Source organism: Anolis sagrei, chromosome 1, assembly GCF_037176765.1.
Source record: "Anolis sagrei isolate rAnoSag1 chromosome 1, rAnoSag1.mat, whole genome shotgun sequence".
In the NCBI taxonomy this organism is placed as follows: Eukaryota; Metazoa; Chordata; class Lepidosauria; order Squamata; family Dactyloidae; genus Anolis; species Anolis sagrei.
Genome location: NC_090021.1, coordinates 7,277,714 through 7,299,049, shown reverse-complemented (window position 1 = coordinate 7,299,049; position 21,336 = coordinate 7,277,714). Strand labels below are relative to the sequence as shown.

General features: G+C 46.4%; 1 protein-coding gene across 8 annotated transcripts in view; it reads right to left on the bottom strand.

Annotated features, from left to right (window-relative positions):
- The window catches only part of LOC132761633 (nuclear receptor coactivator 1), a 450,982-nt gene that overhangs the window by 45,759 nt on the left and 383,887 nt on the right, over positions 1 to 21,336 (bottom strand). For all 8 annotated transcript variants that reach the window (XM_067462609.1, XM_067462628.1, XM_067462629.1 and 5 more), the window contains 5 exons: positions 13,506 to 13,685; positions 9,120 to 9,215; positions 7,779 to 7,919; positions 6,278 to 6,425; positions 2,892 to 4,209 (listed from right to left, as the gene is read on the bottom strand). In XM_067462609.1, the coding sequence (XP_067318710.1) occupies positions 2,892 to 4,209; positions 6,278 to 6,425; positions 7,779 to 7,919; positions 9,120 to 9,215; positions 13,506 to 13,685 (1,883 nt within the window). The remainder of the gene's footprint in view (positions 1 to 2,891; positions 4,210 to 6,277; positions 6,426 to 7,778; positions 7,920 to 9,119; positions 9,216 to 13,505; positions 13,686 to 21,336) is intronic.

Genomic DNA, 21,336 nt, shown 5'->3' with positions numbered 1-21,336 from the left:
AACTCCCAGAAATCCTAACAGTTGATAAATTGGCAGGGATTTCTGGAAGTACTCAACAAAAACACCTGGAGACCCACAGGTTAAGGACCACTGAACTTTAGACTTCTCAGGTTGTATTCTCTCTATGAATTTCTAGGCCAATGGTTCTCAACCTGGGGTTCCCAGATGTTTCTGGCCTACAACTCCCAGAAATCATAACATAATGGTAAACTGGCTGGTAAAGTTTAACATAATGGTAAACTGGCTGGGATTTCTGGGAGTTGTAGGCAAAAAACATCTGGGGACCCCAGGTTGAGAACCACTGGCCTAGAGGCATTCTCTCCTGACGTTTCACCTGCATCTATGGCAAGCATCCTCACTACCTTTGAGGATGCTTGCCATAGATGCAGGCGAAACGTCAGGAGGGAATGCCTCTAGACCATGGCCATATAGCCCGAAAAAACCTACAACAACCTGAACATTACATTTTTATTTATATAGATATTGTACTATACCATTATATTGTAATATTATTAGTAATATTACAAGTAATATAAAATATTATTATAATATTGTATTATTATTATTATTATTATTATTACTACTACTACTACTACTACTATTTGAGATATTTAGATTTTCTTCCAGCCATCGAACTGCACTGAAGGACTGAAGATTGACCATTGACCACAGTCATACCGAAAGACCTGGAGATTCCTAGAGAGAACATGAGCACAATTCAAAGTGCTGGTTTTGACCTATAAAGCCCTAAACGACTCCGGCCCAGTTTACCTGTCCGAACGGATTCTCCCCTATGAACCATCTAGGTCTTTAAGATCTTCCGGGGGGGGGGGGGGGGCTGCTCTCAGTCCCACCACCGTCACAATCGCGGTTGGTGGGGACGAGAGACAGGGCCTTCTCGATGGTGGCTCCTCGGCTTTGGAACTCCCTCCCACTGGAGATTTGAACTGCTCCCTCCCTCCTGACTTTTAGGAAATTGACAAAGACTTGGTTATGGAATGCGGCTTTTGATAACTGAGTTAATAATTCTGGTCCACATGGAAGGAGAATGATGAACTGTGAATTATGACCACAAATGTTTTGACGGCTTGGCTTGTATCATTGTGATGATGATGATGTTTTTGTACTATGTTTTTAACGTGTAACGATGATGCATTGTGTGGTTTGTAATTTTTGGTATATGAACACATGTTGTGAACCGGATCTGAGTCCCTCTTGGAGGTGAGAAGATCGGTATAGAAAACTTCTAAATAAATAAATAAATAAATTACTCAAATCCGCAAAAGTCAAACCCAACTGCATTTAACTTTTGTTAAGTCACCTCAGATCCTGGTTTGGGGAAAGGAAGAAGCAGAATACAATGAAGCAGAGTAAAGAAATGCCAGCAAAACCCACTATGGGGAGCATAGAGCTGTAGCCTCTCTTGTCCGGCAGCCAGGTGTTCTATAAACATACAGAGTAAGTAAACAAGTAAATATTCAGGCATCCAGAGCAGCGCTGTGTTTTGACACAAGGGCGAAAGCGGGCTTTCCAGGATGTGCTCTGCATATCAAGCAGCCTCCTCCTGGGCCCATTGATAGAAAGGATTAACAAGCCTTGTCCATGTTGTCCCCTCCCTCGGCTTTTGGGGAAAGGAGTAGCGCGCTATTCTCCTATTCACAGCCCGCGGTAATGAATATTTATACCCTGAAATCTCTCTTTGAGGGAACTGTCATTGCTGTTTAATAACTCTATTATGAGAGCTCACGATCCCTCAATGTTGCCGGTTCCCAGGCAGCCCACTAACTAACAAACAGAAGGCAGGCAGGCAAGAATCCCAGATGGGTTTTAAACCCACTCCCACCCTGGAGACATGCTGGGTCTTTGGGTTCAGGAAACCCTGAGAACTGATAAGCCCAGGCCTCCCGAAAACATGAGAACTTTTGGGTCAAACCAGGGAAGCTTATGGAACGGAGCATCTGCCACATCAACAGGATCCATGGGTCAGCCCACAAAAGGCCACTGGTTTAAGACATCAGATGTAATGCTTCTCCTCGCTTACTAAAGTCCAGAATCCTGTTAGCAGCATAATCTAGATTGTTAATTGTATTTTTTTTTACTTATTATTGTGCATCGCACAAAGATTACCTCGATCCACTGTCCCCACCACATCAGAATCTTTCACGACCAAACAGGATACCACAGGTACCAAAGGTATAGCAAATAATAATAATAAAATAAATAAAATATAAAAAAGAGGGGGGTGGGTGGAGTTGGGGTGGAGAAGTGTCCAGCGATCGCAGGGCACTTTGGTGGAGTAGCCAGACATTCTGGCTTGGAGCTGCTTTGATGTCTAAGAGGCCACAACATGGGATGGATGGAGCAGACAGCAAGAAATTGTATTCCTTTAGGCTTTAGGAGGTGCCCTCCTGGTGGCGCAGCGGGTTAAACCGCTGAGCTGCTGAACTTGCTGACCAAAAGGTTGGTGGTTTGAATCAGGGGAGTGGGGTGAGCTCCTGCTGTTAGCCCCAGCTTCTGCCAACCTAGCAGTTCAAAAACATGCAAATGTAAGTAGATCAATAGATACCACTATGGTGGGAAGACAACAGTGACCTAGGAGGCGTCTACGGAAAACGCCGGCTCTTTGGCTTAGAAATGGAGATGAACACTACTCCCCAGGGTTGGACACAACTAGACTTAATGTCAAGGGGAAACCTTTACCGTTACCAAGCCAAGGTTTCTATACTTCTGCCCACATGGACCTATTATCCGTTTGCTCCTCAGTGCTAAGCCACCTGTCCTACTTTAACTAAGCCATTAGTAGCACCCGCCTGACTCTAATCATGAATGGGACAGCATACACATGTGTGTTTTTCCCCAAACAGGAAAGCCCTCTTTTTGGGGAGACCCACCTGTCCCTGTGGCTGCATCTTCCCCTCCTCCTGCTTGGGAGTCACACTGCAGGATTCCAGTTGCTCCGGGTTCTCTTTCACCTTCACGTCATCCAGGCTCAAGGTGGGGTTAGAGGCCAGCTCCTTTTCATCCTTGTCAAGCAGGTAGCGGAGGAGCTGGTGGTCCTTGGACTCCTTCTTCTTCATTGCCTCGGCCTCCAGCCTCATGTCCGGGGTTCCCGGGCCTTGGTTCTGTGAGGCGTTCCCGCCAGCCACACCGTCTTTTTTGTCGTGCTCCATGGCCAGGGAGTTAATGTCCGAGGGGCTGCCCTCCTGAAGGAGCCGGTGCAGGATCTTGTGTCGCTCGGTGAGGGAGCTGTGAGAGGAGGGACAGGCGCTGCCCACAGGGTTCCCGGAGGAGGGGGTCCCGGAGGTGCCCGTGCAAGACAAAGGCTCTTTGCAGCTGGTGTCGGCGTCCGCGTGCCGCAACTGCTCCTGAGCCGTGGTGGCCAAGAGCTGGACTAGCTTCTGGCTGGTGGCCTGTAAGCACTTGCTGTCCCCCTCTGAGAGTCTGTCGCTGCCGTGCAGCAAGCTAGAGTCCAAAGGCTTGTTGTCGCCCGAGATGCTGTCAGAATGGGCCATGCCACACAGGATGGAGCCCATCTCCTTGCTGTCCTTTGGCTCCGTTTTCATGGGCGGCATGCTCATCCGGCTGGGCGAGTTCTGGTTGCTCAGCTGCCGCAAAACAGGGGAGGGGGTTGAGTAGCCCACTGGGGGGCTGGGCCCTTCTCTCAGTCCTTGCATGGAGTTTAAGGGGGTGCCGGGGTAAGGCCTGTTGCCGACAGCACTGCCGGCACCGCAGCCGCCCATCATGCCCACGGGGGAGTGTGTGGTGGGCATTGTGGGGGAAAAGGGGTTGCTTGGCACTCTGGGCCGATGGACCAATCCTGGGCTGACCCGATGCCTGGGGGACATGAACTGTGGCGGGGTGACCCCGGGGCTGTTCATGGGGGAGCTGCTGAGGTTCATGGCGTGGCTGCTGTTCTGGGGAGCAGCCTGTCCCTGGCTTAAGGCAACGTTCGGTCCCATCTGGCTCCCCGGTGAACATCCAAAGCCTGTTGGGCCGGTGGCGGGAGCACCCCCGCTATTGGCATGCAGACCCGGTCCTGGCGGGTGGCCCGGATTGGCCGGTAACATGTTTCCATTGTTGGTGGGAGGGAGTTGGGTAGACAGAGGCATGCCTTGCCCCGGGGAAATGTTGGGGTTCAGAGAGGGATTGACGCGAGGAAGAGGCATTCCGGAGTTAGTGTTATCTTGAGGTGACAGTGGGCCATGTTCCCTGAATCAAGGCAAAATGAAAAAAAGAAAATTAGATGTATTTATTTATTTATTTATCACATTTTTACCCTGCCCTTCTCAACCCCGAAGAAGACTCAAGGCAGCTTCACACCAGGGAAACTCCGGTGGCACTGGCACAATGGGTTAAACCCTTGCACTGGCATGACTGAAAGACCTCCATGTATTTAAGAAGGGATGCATAGTAAAGGTCCAGAAATTATGTGTAACAATTGTACAAATTTGTTTCATTCAAACCATGTGGGTATTCTGTCCTTAATCTAAAAATCCAGTATGCTTCTCTCCGTAGAAGTTTGTTGTGGAAATCAATTTGTTGAGAATGAGTGACCATTTCAAGGATATGGAACTTAAAGTGTTCTGGGCTATGGTGTGAATCATAGACTCCCTGGAATGGTTTCTGATTTTACTCCTATGTTCAATAATCCTAGATCTTATCTCTCTGCGAGTTTGACCCACATAGGAAAGATTGCAGCTACAAATGAGTAAATAAACTAATCCCTTTGAGGTGCAGGTCGCAAAATGGGAAAATTTGAATTCAAATGATAGATGTGGATGTATGAGAATTTTAGTTTCCACCAGTAGCGAACAAACTGAACAGTGTCCACAACGGTAGTTGCTGACCAAACCGACCTAGGGGACGGGGTTCTGTGGGCTACATCTGAGTGTACTAATATGTCACCAATATTTCGAGTCCTTTTGTGTGCTATCAATGGGGGTTTCTCGCATCCTGGGATATCTCTAATAAGATTCCAGTATTTCCTGACTGTTCTAATGGCCAGATTAGACGTGTTTGTAAGAGTGAGTGGCCATATCAATCTATCAACTTCAGGTCTGGTTGTGTCCTTTAAAAGTTTAGATCTAGGGGTATTGGCAACTTTTGAAAACGATGATTGTATGATGTGTTCAGGATATCCTCTGTTTCTAAACTGATGTTTAGTCAAATTATAATCCGGCCCTCCAACAGTTTGAGGGACTGTGACCTGGCCCTCTGTTTATAAAGTTTGTGGACCCGTGCTTTAGAGCTTCTAGAGTTCGAAAACTGCCTGCGCAGGCACAGGAAAATCCATATGTCTGCATTTCACAGGGACCACGCAGAGGAAGGATCCATTTCTTCTCTTGCAACTGCCCTAGAAAAAAAAGCATGTGGCCAATTCAATGGCCAGTTCCCATGTAACATCTTTTCATGCACAGGCTTTTGTGAAAGTCATTGGAAAAGGATTCCAGTGCAGGGAACATGACCAAGGAAGGATCCGCCAAAGTCAGAGCAAGCTTAGAGAGCCATCTGATGTCATATTTGGTTTCATAGAAAGAGGTTGGAGGCAAAAGCCAAGAGGCATCCAAGATTTGCTTCGGGGGCCCTGTGCTTGCCTTGGCAGGCTTCTCATTTAAACATTCCTCCATTCCTGGCTTGAGTGTCAGCCCCACCATTAAGGAATTATTATAATTTAACCATTCAGCTCGCAATAACGGCAAGCAATGGCCCCCAAAAAGGAGGAAGGATGGTCTACGTACAAGCACACGCACAGAGGATCGTGAAAACAGCTCATTTCCAAGAATACAAAACGGCTGGGTTAGGCTGCTGCGTTAAAAAAAAGAGAGAAATTCACACAGGAGATTTATCACCATGTCAAAGCCAATAAGAAGGTGTCAACGTGCAAACTTATCCTGTCAAGCAGGAAAGAGTACAGCAGTAATGCAAGACAGACTGGGCTCATGAAAAAAGGAGGATGGGGAGGACAAGGAAACCAAACAGCAGAAGATTTCTAACCCAGAGTAGTAGCAGGTATGAGCAAACTTTGGCTCTCTGGATGTCTAGGACTCCAACTCCCACCATTCCTCACAGCCTCAGGCCCTTTCCTTTTCCCCCTCAGCCGCTTAAGCGGCTGAGGGGGAAAAGGAAAGGGCCTGAGGCTGTGAGGAATAGTGGGAGTTGGAGTCCTAGACATCCAGAGAGCCAAAGTTTGCCTATACCTGCTCTAATGACTCCCATTCTCAGAAAGGCAATCTGGGGGGAGCAGCAACCAACCGAAGTGGGTGCCTCCAAGGCTCACCTCTCAATGATGTGAATGCCCATGATGAAAGGCTGCATCTCTGGACTCTGCGGGCAGCAGAGCCTGCACTTGGTGTGGGCGCTCAGGACAGTCCCGTCGCTTAGTGTGAACCGGTAGGATGGGCTGAAGGCTGTGCCCCGCGTCATCACTGGAAAGAGAAAAGAGGGAAGGAAGGAAGGAAAGTGTGAATGAATGGGCTTTCCATCTGCAGCCTTACTAAACTAGCACTTTGTAATAATTAGATAAGAGCCTCCTTGGAGATCTTGGAAGTCCTCATGGACAGGAAGGTGAACATGAATCAACAATGTCATGTGACAGCTAAAAAAGCCAATGGGATTTTGGCCTGCATCAATAGGAGTCTAGTACCTAGATCCAGGGAAGTCATGCTCCCCATGCTCTATTCTGCCTTGGTCAGACCACACCTGGAATCACACTGTATCCAACTCTGGGCAGCACAATTGAAGGAAGATGTTGACAAGCTGGAATGTGTCCAGAAGAGGGTGACTCAAAGAATCAAGGATCTGGAGAACAAGCCCTATGAGGAGTGGCTTAAAGAGCTGGGCATGTTTAGCCTGCAGAAGAGAAGGCTGAAATAGGGAAATAGGATGGATATCTTAGGATAGGTGGGTGTGCAAACAATTCTAAGTTTCTCATAAAGTGCATTTGGGACAAATTGCTTAGGATTCCTTATTCTGGGAAAGCACACTGGAATATTCACGTTTTCATGCTCCTTCTAAAGACTGGCAATGTTGGGGCTTGCCTGATGTCCTTGGGGAGGGAATTCCAGAGTCGTGGGGCCACCACCGAAAAGACCCTGTCCCTCGTCCCCACCAATCTTGCTTGTGATGCAGGTGGGATCGTGAGCAGGGCCTCTCCAGATGAACGAAGAGATCGTGTGGGTTTGTATACAGAAATGCGGTCACGCAGGTAGATGGGTCCCAAACTGTTTAGGGCTTTGTAGGTAAGCACCTACACCTTGAATTGGGTCCGGTAAATGAATGGCAGCCAATGGAGCTCCTTAACTCATGCTCCTTTTGTTAATAACTCAATACATGTGAAAAGCCACTTGAACTGTAAACGTCTTTGGATTGATTCTACGTTGGGAGCAAGGCAAGAGCTAAATTAAATAAATAAACAGAACCAATGGGGCCAAGCAAGCCATGAATAACTTTGGCGCCTCGCCTCTTTTTGTTCTTCCTTCCTGAAGTGGCTGTCAGAAGGCCTCTGGCTTGGCAGGCCAGCCCTACGCGGGGGGCCAAGAGCCTCCTGGGCCAGGTTGCCATGGAAGTCCAGTGAGACGATGGGCAGATGGCTGGCCTTCTATGGGATTTGCTGGCAAACCCGCTCTGCCAGCCAGTGGGGCCACTGGCACTACTCAGCCAGGGCAGCCACTTCCTTTGGCAGTGCCGTTTGCCTCCTTTGCCGGTTTTTGTCTTTTGAGCCCGGAAAGCACTTACCCAGCGACAATGGGAGTGCGTGCAAAAGAGAAGAGCCTTTTTACCTTCCTGAAATAGCTGCTTGGCGTAAGATGGCTCCCTGCCCTGAGGCTGGAAGAAAGCGTAGATGCATTTCCTCACTAGATCTTCCCAGCCGGTCCGGCCTGCCGCTCTCAGCGAACTGGTGTCGATGGAAATGATTTTACCTGAGCAGAAAGGAACGGAGAGTGAACGTGAAATCCAAAGGCAGAGAAATGAAGGCTGTCGGTTACAAGGCCCTCTGCTCTCTGCAGGCACTCCCACACCTTTACCATCCTGTTCTTGTTTTGATTATCCCTGAATTGCTATTCATTACACCCTGGTTATTTCCCTGAATGCTCCATTAAGATGATGGAAAGGGTCTTGGTGTAAAAATCCCCTCATAAATAAAGTAAACAATCCTGTAGGTATGGATGTGTACATAAATATCCCAACACCGCCTGGCTCATATCTGTGGCTTAATTAATTTGCTTTCTACTATTGCTCCTGCAACTCCATAACTTGAGCCATATAGCTGTCTTAACTGTATGGCTGAACCCATTCCTCTCCACAGCCCTTTTGGCTTGAATTGGTGCCCGGGGCTGCTTTCCTCTCTCTTCCAACCTCCTGTGAATCATTTGAGTTAATTTGCCAGCCCTAAAGCCTAAGGTAAAGGTTTTCCTGATGTCAAGTCTAGTCGTGTCCGACTCTGGGAGGTGGTGCCCATCTCCATTTCTAAGCCAGCATTGTCCGCAGACACCTCCAAGGTCATGTGGCTGGCATGACTGCATGGAGTGCTGTTATCTTCCCACCAATGCAGTACCTATTGATCTACTCAGATTTGCATGTTCTCCATCTGCTAGGTTGGCAGAAGCTGGGCTATCAGCAGGAGCTCATCCCGCTCTCTGGATTCAAACCACCAACCTTTCGGTCAGCAAGTTCAGCAGCTCAGTGGTTTAACCAGCTGCTGGCACTGTCCATAGACACCTCCAAGGTCATGTGGCTGGCATGACTGCATGGAGCGCCGTTACCTTCCCGCCAATGCAGTACCTATTGATCTACTCAAATTTGCATATTCTCCACCTGCTAGGTTGGCAGAAGCTGGGGCTATCAGCGGGAGCTCACTCCGCTCTCCGGATTCAAACCACCAACCTTTCGGTCAGCAAGTTCAGCAGCTCAGTGGTTTAACCCGCTGCGCGACCAGGGGGCTCTCCTAAAGTCTAAAGGAATACAATTTCTTGCTGTCTGCTCCATCCATCCCGTGTTGTGACCTCTTGGACATCAAAGCAGCTCCAAGCCAGAATGTTTGGCTCCTCCACCAAAGTGCCCTGCAATCGCTGGAGACTTCTCTGACTCCCCCTGGTTTTTTTTTGCTATTCCCTTGGTACCTGTAGTATCCTGCTTGGTCATGAAAGATTCTGATGTGGTGGGGACAGTGGATCGAGGTAATCTTCGTGCGATGCATATCAGGCAGGACTGCAGATCTGCCAGGGACAGAAATAAAGGAACACAGAGAGTGAGAACAAAGAAAGACCAGGCTTGTTACTAGTGATGTGGGCCACCAGCTGGAGATAATAATAATAATGACAACAACAACAATCATCATCATCATCATCTTTATTTCTACCTTGCCTTTCTTCCCATAGGGACTTAAGGAAGCAAACAACCACACAACCTAATAAAAATGTAAAATAAAATGATTTTAAAAACTATTAAATATTGGTGCATCTATATAGAGTAAAATACAATTAAAATGCAATAAATATAATTAAAATTACATTTAAAACTCACCATCTCCCCAAAATCCCCCCTCCCCCCAGTAGCTACAGGCCTGAGTCTTTCCTGATAAAGAATTTCACTTCCTTCTTCCAGGTTCCCCTAAAGTCAGAGTCCTCCTTCCTTCCTTCCTTCCTTCCTTCCTTCCTTCCTTCCTTCCTTCCTTTCATGACTGCCAGCAGAACACTTTCCTCAAAAAAAAAAAAGTCCCACAAAAAGCATCTTTAATTAAAAGTACAACTTTCCAAGAACAAGGCAGACTCTCTAAAGCAGTGGTTCCCAACCTGTGTATCCACAGGTGTTTTGGCCTACAACTCCCAGAAATCCCAGCCTGTTTACCAGCTGTTAGTATTTCTGGGAGCTGAAGGCCAAAACACCTGGGGACCCAGAGGTTGAGAACCACCGCTCTGAAGGAAACGCAAGGATTTGAGCAGGGAAGCAAAAGTTCTTCTTGAGTTTTTAAAAAAAATGAAAAATTCACTTTCCCCATAGAAACAACCTGAAAGTGGAAGACCTAAACCTAAAGTGGGCAAAGCATGCCTTCAAGGCTGTTTTTGTGGCTCCTGATCCGTCCAGATCCCCCTTTTTGCTCATGAATAGATAGTATTTCACTTTGAAAACAGCTTGCAGGGCATCCTCTTTAACACGAAATACACACACTCTCTAAGATGAAACACGTATTCACTTTCCAAAAATGGAACACACCCTTATGAACCATCTAGATTGTCTGAGGAGGCTCTGCTCTCACTACTGCCTTCGTCACAAGTACGTTTGGCGGAGACGAAAGACAGAGCCTTCTCAGTGATGGCCCCTCGGCTGTGGAACGCCCTCACTATAGATATTAGATCGGCCACCTCCCTTTTAACATTACAGAAAAAAGTCAAGACGTGGCTTTTTAGACAAGCGTTTGCAAATGCTGAATAACTGACATAGGAAAATGGAATAACTATTATTATTATTTACAGCATTTATATACCGCTTTTCTCACCCCTAGGGGGACTAGACAATGAGTCCAGACAACCTTTTTAACAAGGAGACACTATGAATTTATATTTGATTCATTTGTTTACTTTTTATTATATGTTATGTTTTTAATTGTATTTTTGACATTGTAATCATTGAATTTTGCCCTGTTAACCGCCTTGAGTCGCCCACGAGCTGAGAAGACACAGAATGGGGGACAATGCCTGGCTCAAGAGCAGTATGTGTGAAAAAGATCTTGGAGTCCTCGTGGACAACAAGTTAAACATGAGCCAACAATGTGATGTGGCAGCAAAAAAAGCCAATGGGATTTTGGCCTGCATCAATAGGAGCATAGTGTCTAGATCTAGGGAAGTCATGCTACCCCTCTATTCGCTTTGGTTAGACCACACGTGGAATATTGTGTCCAATTCTGGGCACCACAATTCAAGAGAGATATTGACAAGCTGGAATGTGACTAAAATGATCAAGGGTCTGGAGAACAAGCCCTATGAGGAGCGGCTTAAGGAGCTGGGCATGTTTAGCCTGAAGAAGAGAAGGCTGAGAGGAGACATAATGATGACCATGCATAAATATGTGAGGGGAAGCCACAGGGAGGAGGGAGCAAGCTTGTTTACTGCTTCCATGGAGATTAGGATAAGGAACAATGGCTTCAAACTACAAGAAAGGAGATTCCATCTGAACATGAGAGCCGTTCAGCAGTGGAACTCTCTGCCCCGGAGTGTGGTGGAGGCTCCTTCTTTGGAAGCTTTTAAACAGTGGCTGAATGGCCATCTGTCAGGGGTGATTTGAATGCAATATTCCTGCTTCTTGGCAGAATGGGGTTGGACTGGATGGCCCAGGAGGTCTCTTCCAACTCTTTGATTCTATGATTCTATGAAAGGTGGTATACGAATACAGTAAATAAATAAATAAATAAACATTTTCTTTCATTCTTTCTTTTTTTGTTATGGTTGGGAGAGTCTTTGGTAGCCCAGGAAGCCTGTGAAAGCATCCCAGGGGCAGAAAACCGGCTTCCAATGACTACCCAAGATTTGGTGTTAGTGGCATGAACTGGCAACAAACAAGACAGGAAAAAGAGGAAAAGCAGCAACAGAGAAACGTAGCTCTTGAGAGGATGCTTGCATGTTTTGAGTATTTCTATGTCTCCATGCTCCATGTTGTTTAGGGGCATGCCTTTGGATGCCTTATGAAATAAAAGGCAGGAGCAAAAGCCACCTCCTCTCAGCTATAGGCAAAGGATGTGCTCATAAACCTCACTGTGATTTATTTCTTCCAGTGTGTAAGCTGCAATGGATTAATTCGGCTAATGCACTGGAACGAAATGACTGCTGTGGAGAAATGAGCCCAAAGTGTTCTCCTGGAAAGTCTCTCTCTGGCATTACAGAGCGGAGCGACAGGGAAGAGATAGATCACGGTCCCAATCCAGAACGGGGGTCTTGGGGCCAATGGTGGGAGAGAAGTGATGGAAATCAGGGTGGATGATGCAGAAGGTGGCCATTTCAGGAATATGTCCTGCTTTTTCTCTGGAAGGAGACCTAATGGGTGGTACTCTGAGCCAGCCATTTGGATTTTCTTTAAATGCAAGCCTGAACACCAGTCAGACAACTGGAAATAATCTTTCAAAGATCTTTGTGCTTACACAACCCCAAACAGAGCTTGCCAGCAAAGAGAGGAGGGACCTTAACATATGGAAACATGCAGATACACCCTATGACCTTTCCATGCAAAGGCTAACATCCTGAATTGCTTCGGTGTTTCACAAACACCTGCCAAGGGACTTCTGATATAACAACTGCTGCATTGAATATCAATGTAGCACAACATATGCTTATTGTGCTATGTTGATATTGACAAGCTGGAATGTGTCCAGAAGAGGGTGACTAAGATGATCAAGGGTCTGGAGAACAAGCCCTATGAGGAGCAGCTTAAGGAGCTGGGCATATTTAGCCTGAAGAAGAGAAGGCTGAGAGGAGACATGATAGTCATGTATAAATACATGAGAGGAAGCCACAGGGAGGAGGGAGCAAGCTTGTTTTCTGCTGCCCTGGAGACTAGGACGCGGAACAATGGCTTCAAACTACAAGAAAGGAGATTCCATCTGAACATTAGGAAGAACTTCCTGCCTGTGAGAGCTGTTCAGCAGTGGAACTCTCTGCCTCAGAGTGTGGTGGAGGCTCCTCCTTTGGAGGCTTTTAAGCAGAGGCTGGATGGCCATCTATTGGGGGTGCTTTGAATGCAATTTTCCTGCTTCTTGGCAGGGGGTTGGACTGGATGGCCCATGAGGTCTCTTCCAGCTCTATGATTCTGATTCTATGCGAGTCAGTGGACGTGGTCAACAACCCATTGGGAAGCTGCAATGTTCAATGTGTAGAGACAATACACATGCACTACTATGTATGCCAGGCATCCTCAAAGTGTGTCCGTACAGCTGTTTGGGCCTTCAGCTCCCAGAATTCCTGACAATTGAACAAGCTTGATAGGGATTCTGGGAGTTGGGGGCCCAAACAGCTGGAGGGACGCAGTTTGTGGATGCATGCTGAATGCTATAACATGCATGTTCCACATTCTAGTATGTGTAATTATGCTTTTGCTGTTTTCAACTGAATAGAAGCATTGAACAGTAAGAGCTGTTTGGCAGTGGAATATGATGCCTTGGAGTGTGGTGGAGTCTCCTTCTCTGGAGGATTTTAAGAATGGTCATCTTTTGGGGGTACTTTGATTGGATGTTCCTGCATAGCAGGGGTCGGAACTGGATGTTCTTTGTGGTCTCTTCCACCTTGGTGATTCTATGATTCTAAAACAGAGACCTGCTTAAAGGTGAGCTTGCAGGGTCTATGCCAAGCCGCAGGCCTCACCTGCCCAAAGGGAGCAGGAAACGCTGCAGAGAGGCAGAAAGCCCTTTTGCAGTTGCAAGAGGACAGCTGAGGACAGTCTGTCACTCACTCCCTCCGCACCAGATATGCAACGCAGCATGCGCCGCCTCCCTCTCCAAACAAGCCACCCTCTGCCGTTACCTTCTCCTTCCTCCTTGATCAGTTTTGGCTGGGACACGGTGAAGCACTGCATGACCTCGTAGCGCTGGCGGGCCTCCTGGTTCTCTGCAGCGGACTCGTCCGGCGGCCGGGTCAGCATCCTGCAGTTGAAAGTATGGCTGTTGCGCCTGGTGGATTCTTGGGGCCAAGGGACGCCGTTGACTGCAGAAGGGAGCAGAGGAAGGAACACACATGAAAAACTGTGAAATCCAGTCCAGGGACTGAGAAGCAGAGTCCACATAGGGACCACCAAACGCAGCGCCCAGACATGCATCAAGGAACATAAAAGGCACTGCAGACTACTCCAACCAGAGAAATCAGCCATAGCAGAGCACCTGATGAACCAACCTGGACACAGCGTATTATTTGAGAACACAGAAGTGCTGGACCACTCCCACAACCACCATGTCAGGCTACACAGGGAAACCATTGAAATCCACAAGCATGTGGACAATTTCAACAGAAAGGAAGAGACCATGAAAATGAACAAAATCTGGCTACCAGTATTAAAAAACTCAAAAATTACAACAGCAAAACAACAGGGGAAACAAACAGGCACATAAAATCACTCTCAACAAAAGATGCCCCCCAGGCACTTCCAAGCCATTGAATGCTAATCAAGGTGATCAGCTGAGACATTCACACCTAGCTCCAGCAGACAAAAGTCCTTTGTCTCACCTTGGTCATTCCACAGATATATAAACCCATTTTTCCTACTTCCAACAGACCTCACTACCTCTGAGGATGCTTGCCATAGATGCACGTGAAACGTCAGGAGAAAAATTGCCTCCAGAACATGGCCATATAGCCCGGAAAAACCTACAACAACTCAGAGTCCAGGGAGTTGCAGAGAAACCGAGAATCACAATTATGCCACTCCTCAAAACAAAGAAAAGCCCTTATGAACTTATGAAGCCAAGAGATGGAAGGCATGGGCAAACTTTGGTCCTCCAGGTGTTTTGGACTTCAACTCCCACAATCCCTTTGGAGGGCCAAAGTTTGCCCATGTCTAATCTACATTGTAGAGTTAACACAGTTTGACACAACTTTAACTGTCATGATCCAATGCTATGAAATCCTGGGAGTTTGTAGTCTGACATAGTCTTTAGCCTTACCTGCCAATGAGTACTGGTGTCCCCATCAAACCACAACTCTGCATCAATAGGAGCATAGTGTCTAGATCTCAGTTATGGTAAATCCTGTGGGCAAAAGTTACAATCTCCCATCCTCAAAGGAAAGGGATGCCAAACCTGGTCCAAATATGTCAAGCCAAGACAAATCCAGGGTCTCCATAAGTCAATCATGTCCCCAAATCATTCTGGATCCTTCCTAGTATCCTAAGTTGCAAAGCTAATGCTAACAAACACACAATTTTTTCCTGCAGCACAGCCGTTTTGCAGCAGAGGTACTTGGGCATGGAATTTGAGAATAGCCACATGATATGGATATGTGCTCTCACGGAGCCAGGGCCTTTCCACCATTCCCTTCTACCCTTCGATAATTACATTTGAATTGAGTACAGTAGTTCCCTTGACAACCATACTTCAAAAAAAAATATCCATGTTCAGTACAAGTAATGAATGTTCTTTGCATCCCGTTCCCCAAAGCCATATGAGAGAAATACTGTCCAGTTTTTGCAAACGAAAGGAACCTTGGATTTTATGATTCTCTACAGGAAATTGGCCGGTGTATGTGTACTTAAACGCCACGATGACATTTCACGAAACATTAAACTTCATCACCGCACAAGTGTGCGCTGCAGCAAGCCAAAATCAGTTTAAGACCTGATTAAGTGAAATATTGATTTAAACCAGCCCTATATTGAATTAGCTTAAGTCGATTTCATATTGAATGGAGCTAATTTGATACAAGCCACTATGAAATCAATGCAAAGGTAGGGTGGGCTCAGTGGCCCATGCCGGCTGGAGGGCAATGCACTGGTTTTGAAAACGGCAACCGTTATGAAAGGATGGCAAGCTGGACTGTCAAGGTTGCGATGGGAAATGGTATGACGTTTCAGGTGTTGGGTTTTTGTAGGTTTTTCGGGTTGTATGGCCATGTTCTAGAAGCATTCTCTCCTGACGTTTTGCCTGCATCTGTGGCAAGCATCCTCAGAGGTTGTGAGGTTTGGTGAGGATGCTTGCCACAGATGCAGGCGAAATGTCAGGAGAGAATGCTTCTGAACATGGCCATACAACCCGAAAAACCTACAACAACCCAGTGATTCCAGCCATGAAAGCCTTCAACAATACGTTTCAGGTGTTGCTGAACTACCAGTCTCAGCAACCTAAGCAGTATGGCTAATGGTGAAACACACTAGGAGTGGCGGTTCAACAATATCCAGACAACCACACATTTTCCACAGCTGGCTTAGATCAGTTCTAGCAGGTTGCACCTGTAAAGCATCTGAGGCCATGAAATTCTGCCCTCAAGCAATTTCTGGACCATAAGAACCTGGAATAATCCTTTGTCCAATACAAGAAGGATGTGGACCAAGTCCAGAGAAGGGCGATCAAAATGGCCAAAGATCTGGAGATTATTAATTGTGCTGAAGAGCAGACAAGAGAGCTGGGTATGTTTAGTTTGGAGAAGAGACATGAGAACCATGTTCCAATATTTCACCAAGATTTCACATTGAATCATAGAATCAAAGAGTTGGAAGAGATCTCATGGGCCATCCAGTCCAACCCCATTCTGCCAAGAAGCAGGAATATTGCATTCAAATCACCCCTGACAGATGGCCATCCAGCCTCTGTTTAAAAGCTTCCAAAGAAGGCGCCTCCACCACACTCCAGGGCAGAGAGTTCCACTGCTGAACGGCTCTCAGTCAGGAAGTTCTTCCTCATGTTCAGATGGAATCTCCTCTCTTGTAGTTTGAAGCCATTGTTCCATTGTGTCCTAGTCTCCAAGGAAGCAGAAAACAAGCTTGCTCCCTCCTCCCTGTGGCTTCCTCTCACATATTTATACATGGCTATCATATCTCCTCTCAGCTTTCTCTTCTTCAGCTAAACATGCCCAGCTCCTTAAGCTGCTCTTCATAGGGCTTGTTCTCTGTGAAGTTCTCCATTGGGGAGGGGGCATTCAAAGGATTCCACCTAAACATTAGGAAGAACTGCTTGATGGTCAGAGCTCTTTGGAAGAGGAGTATGTTGCCTTGGGTGTAGTGAGGCCTTCTTCTCTGGAGGTCTTTCAAATGAGACCTGATGGTCACCTATCAGGAGTGATTTGATTCTGTGCTCCTGAATGGCAGGAGATTGGATTGAATGAACCTTGTGGTTTCTTCCAACTCTGATTTTATGAGAAAGCACATCCCACAGGGGAGATGTATTGAAAAGTGCTCTGGTAGACTCTCCTACACGCTTTGTTCAGAAGGAGAGTCACCAAACATAGATGCTGCTATCACTGTCAGGCGATCTGGCACCCTCGCTCTGCAACGGCTGCCCCGCAGTTCAGTGCATTGGCAAAAAAGACACTGCAGCATCATCCAATGTGATGGGCTTGTAGCAATCCTCTGTGAGACTGGTCATTGCCCAGAAAACAAATGCAACAAGTAGAATGGTTGGACTCTGGCTCTTCAAGAGGAAGCTCCACACTTACTGATACTTCTATGGCAGTGTTTCTCAACCTTCCTAATGCCACGACCCCTTAATACAGTTCCTCATGTTGTGGTGACCCCTCACCATAACATTATTTTTGTATTTTTTCTACTGTTATGAATCGGAATGTAACTATCTGATATGAAGGATGAATTATCATTCACCGGACCAAATTTGGCAAAATATCCAATACGCCCACATGTGAATACTGGTGTGGTTGGGGGGAGATTGATTTTGTCATTTGGAAGTTGTCGTTGCTGGGATTTATAGTTTACCTGCAATCAAAGAGCATTCTGAACTCCACCAATGATGGAATTGAACCAAACTTGACACACAGATTTCCTATGACAAACAGAAAATACTGGAAGGGTTTGGTGGGCATTGTCTTTGAGTGTTGAAGTTGTCGTTCACCTGCATCCAGAGAGCACTGTGCACTCAAACAATGATGAATCTGGACCAAACTTGGCACGGATACTCAATATGCCCAAATGGGAATACTGTTGGAATTTAGGGAAAATAGACTTGACATTTGGAATTGTAGTTGCTGGGATTTATAGTTCTCCTACAATCAAAGAGCATTCTGAATCCTGACAACGATAGAATTGGGCCAAACTTCCCACACAGAACCCTCATGACCAAAAAAAAAATGCTGTGTTTTCTGGTGGTCTTTGTCGACTCCTCTTGACACTCCCTCACACCTCCCTGGGATCCCAACCCCCCAAGTTGAGAAACACTGTTCTATGGCCTCTGAGCCAAGCTGTGGGACTTCCTAGCCATCTCATCCAAGCAATGCCTCTCTGCTTGATATGTCTCCTGCTTCCCTGCATTCACTGCTACCAAGTAATCTGCTTCACTTCATCCTCCCATACTCAGCAGTGTCCTTCTGTGGAATCTTAACTCTTAGTTTTCATGATCCTTCTTGAATTGAGGATCCTTCTTGAATTGAACATTGGATTATTCCAGGTTCTTATGGTCTAGAAATTGCTCAAGGGCAGAATGTCATGACCTCAGGTGCTTGACAGGAGCATACTGTAAGAACTGATCTAAGCTAGGTGTGGAAAATGTGTGGATGTCCAGATATTGTTGAACTGCCATTCCCAGGGTGTTTCACTCAGGAGAGAATGCTTCTGGAACATGACCATACAACAAATTTTTTTTTACAACAACCCAATAACCAATTAACTATGCTGCTCAAAGGTATCAGCAATGGGAAAAATGCATCATCTAGGGCAGGGATCCTCAAACTAAGGTCTGAGGGTCGAATGCGGGCCCTCCAAGGTCATTTACCCAGCCCTCGCTCAGGGTCAACCTAAGTCTGAAATGACTTGAAAGCACACAACAACAACAACAACAACAACAACAACAACAACCCTATCTCATCAGCCAAAAGCAGGCCTGTCATATGTTCTGCAGTTGATGGTTGGTGATGGAAGGGTTAATGTATTAGTTCTAGAGGGTTTGACAATCTGTATGTGGAAGTTCATGGGTGAAAGCAATTAGGGATGGAGGTGTGCAGGAGATGGGTTGCAGCTGGGTGTTACTGGATTTAAGGAGCTAACTTTGAGACTGATTTTGGGAGAAAAGGATCTGTTGCATTTTGGTGGTGGATGCTGTTGTTTTTCCCCCCAGGTCTGTTGGATTTTCGGTATCCCGACCTGCCTCCTGTAATCTTGGAACCCTGGAACCTTGAACCTTTGGACTGGCTTTTGACTACAGTATCCACTCTTGATCCCTGGACTCTGTTATTGAACTCTCAGCGTTTGAGCACTGGACTGGACCCTTTTGATGACGAAGTTATTTTTGCTATCAGTTTTTGTTTATTCTGTAGCTGAGTGCTATCTTTATGTTTTATGCTTTGGTCTATTAAAACAGCCAGCAAGTAAGTGCTGTTTTAATTAAACTATTTGATAAAACTGGGAGTTTGATTCATCTCTACCTAAATAAGGTAGAGCCCTGGCAACGTGACAAGGCCCACACTTCCCATTGAAATACTAATAGGTTTATATTTGTTAAAATTGTTCTTAATTTTAATTATTGTATTGTTTTAAAGTGCTTTTTTGCACTACAAATAAGATATGTGCAGTGTGCATAGGAACTCATTCATGTTCTTTTGAAATTATAATTCGGCCCTCCAACAGTTTGAGGAACTGTGATCTGGCCCTCTGTCTAAATAGTCTGAGCACCCTTGATCTAGGGTGAAAGACCTGGAGCAGTGGAAGGCATGCATTTGTGAAGTCAGTTGGGAAACTGGCTCTAGCATGAAAATTAAAAGAGCTATCCAATGTGCTGAAGTCTATTCCTGAAGTAGACTGCAGCCTAAAGAGGTTCACCCTCCCACCTATCTTGAAGGCAGCACAAAACATCTACAGAGTGCCAGATATACTTGGAAGATATGGTTTCTGGTTTCTTTTCCCATCACAAATGATTGCCAGTTCTCACCACCATATCTCAGGTAGCGTGCTCAGTGCACTGCTATCGCTTCTTCCTTTACCTCCAGATTTCTGCCTGCGCAACGTCTAGTGGGTTCCTGCCCTGACAAGAGGCAGCCAGAACAGCAATGAGAGTTTACTGGGTCAGTGGCTTGTCAACACATCAGGATTTAGCTAACAGGCCATAACTCAGATGAAGGGAGGTGTGTTAAGCAAGAAGAGCCTTATCGCTGAGTCAATTAAACACAGGAGAGGTTGACAGGCCGCAGCGCTGACCTTCCTTGAGTGAAACATTGATCCTTGAGCAGCAACAATCCCCTTGAGCCATGAGCGCAGCCCACCCTAACAGGAGGGACGTTGGCCAAAGAGCCTCTTCTGCACCTGTAGTCACAGGCCGACCGCCTTGGTTAGGCTTGCGCTCGGCACGCGGCGCATGTTCGCTGCTTCTCAGGCTCCCCAGCGGCAGGAAGGAAAGCTTTTATATCTTTTGGGGTTTCTGGTTGAGTAGTCAACCAAGGTTCTTACTGGGAATTACATTATGATGCTCTTGAGTAAGCATATTATTCAAAAAATGAGCTTAAACGCAGATTAAGCGACACGCATTTGGAATGGCAGCGAGCGAGTCGTTGGTAGGATTAAATTGGATCCTGACTGCAAAACAGAGCCGTCTCCTAATCCCCACAACCATTCGCTTACATTCTCGGGTGCCGCTTGCGCCTACTCAACTCCTGCGCTTGCCATTTACCAAACAGCCTGGAAGAGCTGGAAAAAACAAAACACCTGTAGGATGGCAAAAAGGAGCTGATGCCAGGTAGAAAAAAAAAAAAGCCCATCCTCTCCACTCAATGCTAGAGTTACATCCTGCTGCCATTGGCATTTTCCCGAACCAAATGAGAACGTTGCAACTTTTAAAGTCCTTCTTTACAAACAGACGTCAGGAGAAAATGACCCATTTTCCTAGTTCCAACAGACCTCACTACCTCTGAGGATGCTTGCCATAGATGCAGGCTAAACGTCAGGAGAAAATGCCTCTAGAACATGGCCATATAGCCTGAAAAAACCTACAACAACCCAGAAGTATTTCCCTCTTGCTCTCCCCTCTTTGGTTCTCTTTTTAGAGAGATAATGCAGGATATAAGTAAATATAATAATATTAATTTGAGTGCTTTGGCTGCCCTTGGAGGAGCACACTAATCCTTCAGTTGTGAAAATGTCGAATTGGATGTTATAGTTTAACTTTTTTAATTAATGCACTTGGGGAGAGTGAGAGAGATTGGTCATTTGCAAATGAAATAGGATGACGGTCAACCAATTTTGAACTCAGACATCAGTTCACTCTTTGCAAGCTGTCTTAAATCAAAGCCATCCTTCACAATCTCCAAGGCACAATTAACATATTCAATGTTTTGGAAAGTTACTTCACTGGCATGTCCTAAGTTTCCTTCAACCTGACTTGATGAGACCATTGCACTGGTTCTGTAATGACTTTGAGACAGGACAGGGAAAGAGAGGGCAAAGGAAGGCCCTAAACGGTTCTGGCCCGACCTGTCTGAACGCATCTCCTCCTATGAACCATTTAGGACGTTAAGATCGTCTGGGGAGGCCCTGCTCTCGGTCCCGCCGGCTTCACAAGCACGCCTGGCGGGGACGAGAGACAGGGGATTCTCAGTAGTGGCCCCCCGGCTGTGGAACGCCCTCCCTACAGACATCAGATCGGCCCCCTCCTTATTGGCATTCCGGAAGAGAGTGAAGACCTGGCTCTTCGAACAGGCTTTCAACTAAGCAGTG